This window comes from Vicia villosa, unplaced genomic scaffold, assembly GCF_029867415.1.
Source record: "Vicia villosa cultivar HV-30 ecotype Madison, WI unplaced genomic scaffold, Vvil1.0 ctg.000177F_1_1, whole genome shotgun sequence".
In the NCBI taxonomy this organism is placed as follows: domain Eukaryota; kingdom Viridiplantae; phylum Streptophyta; class Magnoliopsida; order Fabales; family Fabaceae; genus Vicia; species Vicia villosa.
In genome coordinates this window covers 1407338-1411426 of record NW_026705051.1, presented here as the reverse complement: position 1 = coordinate 1411426, position 4089 = coordinate 1407338, and the positions used below count along the sequence as shown (strand labels likewise).

The window sequence follows — 4089 nt, the reverse complement described above, 5'->3', positions numbered from 1 at the left end:
GTAGAGATAGCTTTTTTCGATTACAGAAAGATAATATATTGTAGAAATACAAGTGACAAAGAAACATAGATAATACGATTATAATGTCAACTAGTCAGAGATTCGTGTTGTCGCTCGGGTGCATTATTTGTGGTTTAGTATTTTTTTGAATGAAAAAAATGTGAAGTAAAAAAGTTTGACTAAATTGTATATATAAAATGGAAATTAAACATTAAAAAAAGAGCTTAAAGGTAGTGCACTGTCAGTGTAAAATTCTTTACACAGTCAGTGCATCACAACCCTTGAAAATAAATACTTTAAATGTTATTTAAAGAAAAGGTCAAACATTTATAAAAGTTAACGGTTTGGATTTTACTGACAATGTAAAACTGCTTTACACTATCGGTGTATTTCCATTAAATCCTTAAAAAAAAGTTTTACTAATAAGATATTAGTAGTATGAAAATTAGGTTAAATTAAAATAATGATCCACAAATAAAATTTAAGATAAGTCAAGAACATAATTACAAAATAGAGTCAAATATTAAGGACGGTAAAATCTTAGCAAGCTTAACAACTATTTCATAGACGAATGATTCTTTATTTTTAAAAAGAAAATTCATATCATGTAAATAGTAAATTCAACTAGTAATAATAACTAAAGTAAAAACTAGTAACTGAACACCGTGCAAGTGATTGCTTAGTTCTTAGATGAAAATTGATTTTAAATTCTCTCTTCCTCTCGAGCATAAAAGACAAATAAAAGTTAGAGAAAACAATATAATATATATCTGTGTTACAGATTGGATATATAAGCATTCAGACCATAAGAATAAGTATCTCTAATTTTACTGCCATGTAGATTCTGTAGATTAGAATATCCCCCTTCTCTGACGGTGGTGGTGTGTTTGAAATCGAACATCAAACGAGTTTTCTAAAATTGTGAGGATTGACAACTTTTCTGAATCATTGCAAGTAGGGGTGTACATGGGTTGGGTCAACCCACAAAATCCGGTCAAACCCACCCAAAAAAATCCACAAAAGTGGGTTGGGTCGGGTAATTGGGTGGATATGGGTTTCAAAACTAAAAAATCCATTAAAAAAATTGGGTTTCGGGTAAAACCCAACCCAAATCCAAAAGACCCATTGACCCACTAATCAAATATTAATTATTACAATTTTAATAATTATGATGAATATTAACTTAGAAGTTATAATTTTAGTCTCTAAACATTTACTATTTTAGTGAACCATGACTTTAACTAATTTTGAATGTTTCACTTTTTGGTTATTTTAATTCTAATACAATTTTATGTCATGCAACTTTAATTTGTTGTTAGTATTTTATGATAATTTTTATTAGTTAATATTATCATTTATTATTATATAATGCTAAAATATAGTAAAAATATATTATCTAATTTTTTTAAGAAGATATAATTTTTGAGTAATTTTTATGAAAAAAAATATGATGACTCATCATTTAATGTTAATAAGCAAAGAAATTATTTGGACAACCCACTACCCAACCCAACCCAACCCAAAAATTAGTAGGTTTGCCCAAACCGACCCATTGTTGTAACGGGTGGTTAATTAACCTCACCCAAACCGGTGTGTCTAATATGGGTTGGGTCTTGGATTTGGCCAAACCCAATCCAAACCGGCCCATGTACACCCCTAATTGCAAGCATGAAAACATATTGTTTAGCATGTAAACATATGTAAATAGTAAATTCAACTAGTAATAATAATTAAAGTAAAAATAACTAACTCATCTTGCTGAAGAAAGACAAAACTAACAATAAATTATTTATCCATCAATAAAGTGATACACAAATAAGAATAATTAAAAAATTAAAAGCTAAGCAAAAAGAGAATCAAATAAAATTACAAAAAATGCCTCAGAAAGACAAGGCAACCCAAAGAGCCAACCCGCACAAAACAATCGGAGCCCCGGAAATTGACCATGAACCCGAATCATCTCCGATAGGACCCGGTGTAGAAGTCTCCGGTGAAGAACTCGACGGAGCAGTTCCAGGCGGCGATTTGCTAGACGGAAGTGTCGCCGGTGAATCAGCCGGAGTAGCCGAACTTGAAGGGATACCCCCCGAAGAAGCCTCTGGTGGAGAAGAAACGGTTGGGGACCCGACAGGACTAGTTACCGGAGCCACCGCTGCAGTTGGCGGAGGAGTGGACGGGGATTGAACCGGTGGGGAAGACACATTGGTGGATGGGCTGATAGCCGGGGTAACCGAAGACGGTGGCTGAGCAGTCGGAGATTTCGCCGGCGGTGGGGTAGAGGTAGACCCAGATGGAGAAACTGCCGGAGTTTGTGAAGGCGGAGATAAAGTTGGAGACTTTGCAGGGGATGCTGCTTTAGAAGCCGTGGGAGACTGTACCGGAGGAACGGAAACCGAAGACGGTGGTTTCGCCGGCGACTGCGAAACTGATGACGACTTAGGAGAAGAAGCCGGAGCATTGTCTGCACAAACCAAAACCGAGGATGTTGTGAACAACATAGAAAGTACTAAGAGTGAAAGAAACCTAGTCATTTTTGGAGGTTTAGATGATTTGGAAAGTACGAGGATGAATGTCGGAAAATAGTTACAACAATGTTGGAAGTCGTGTTTGTGTGTCCTTTGAGGAACGTTGGTGTTGGGAAATTTATAGGATGAGAGATTGGGAGCGTGGAGAAATAAAATGTGACCGTTGCGATGGTTCACATGGTATGGCCAGTAAAATAGCCGTTGATGGTTGTGTCATTGGACCGATCTGACATGTTTTCTTTGGATTTTTTTATATGGAGATAAAACAAATTAAACAGCCATGTTTGGGTTAGATTTATATTATTCTCATGAATATTTTAATGTCATGTTTCTTTGTTCCTTTGGGTTGGGAAGGGTTGTGTTGTGTTGTGTTGTGTTGTGTTGTGAGTTGGAGATGGAGAATGGATAATATTTAAGGAAAAATAGGAAATGGTCATTTGATTTTTAATTGTATTAAGTGAATATTACCTCTAATCTTAAATATAATATTCATTTAACAAAATCACAAGAATTAAGAAAATTAAAAGTAATAATAAATTTATTGATAATGGTATTATTTTATTAACTTGTTTTTTAAAAGAGAGCAAGAGAGTGAGTTTAGGGAATATGATGGTAAAGAAATCATTACTGCAAATGAAAATTTAAAAAGAGTTTTATAAAAACGAGGTAAATTCTAAGATGTCTTATCTATAATCTATAATATAAGAAAGTTAATGGTTGTGGAAAAGTCTGTAATATTCTTATTTGATTTTTTGTCACCACATTAAAATTGTAGTTTTTTTTGTCTTTACACAACAAAGTTCTTAATTTATTATTAAAATAATACGACCCTCATATTTTATCAAACTTACTAAATTTCTCTTTATTCTCTATTTTTTCTCTTTCATCACTTTCTCATTTCTTTCTTCAACAAATTTTTTTTATTATAAATCTATATATTTTTATAAACGAAAAATGATATTTATGATTGAAATATTTTTTATTCAAAATTAGTATACAGGAAAAATTTATTCAAAAAAATTTATTATTGATCTAAATATTTTTATATATGAAAATTTAATATTGATCCAAATATTTTTGTAAATGATACATAAATAAAACTAATATTTGTATACGGAAAAAATCTATTATTTATGAAAAATGATATTTATGATCCAAATATTTTTTATTCAAAAATGGTATACGGGAAAAAAATCAACTAATTATCTAAATATTTTTATATATAAAATTTACTATTGATCCAAATATTTTTATAAATGATACCTAAACAAAAAAGAAGATCGTGTAAGGGAAAAAAAATTATTATTGATCTAAATATTTTTATATACGAAAAATATTATTTATGATCCAAATATTTTTTATTCAAAAATGGCATAGGCCAAAAAATTTATTATTGATGTAAATATTTTTATATACAAAAATTTAATTATTCAAATTTTTTTGTAAATGATACCTAATCAAAAATAATATTTGTATACGGTAAAAATCTATTCCAAAAACTGTATTTGTGATCCAAATATTTTTATTCAGAAATGGTATACGTGAAAAAATCTACAAATAATCT

General features: G+C 30.7%; 1 protein-coding gene across 1 annotated transcript; it reads right to left on the bottom strand.

The window, feature by feature from the left end:
- Positions 1-1755: 1755 nt before the first annotated feature.
- LOC131624983 (arabinogalactan protein 1-like) lies at positions 1756-2739 on the bottom strand. The gene has a single exon (XM_058895898.1). The coding sequence runs from the start codon at positions 2529-2531 to the stop codon at positions 1881-1883; it is 651 nt and encodes a 216-aa protein (XP_058751881.1). The 5' UTR covers positions 2532-2739; the 3' UTR covers positions 1756-1880.
- Positions 2740-4089: the final 1350 nt, after the last annotated feature.

Bases quoted from the DNA above. Each gene is read 5' to 3' on its own strand.
- LOC131624983 (XM_058895898.1), bottom strand. From the start codon at position 2,531: ATGACTAGGTTTCTTTCACTCTTAGTACTTTCTATGTTGTTCACAACA.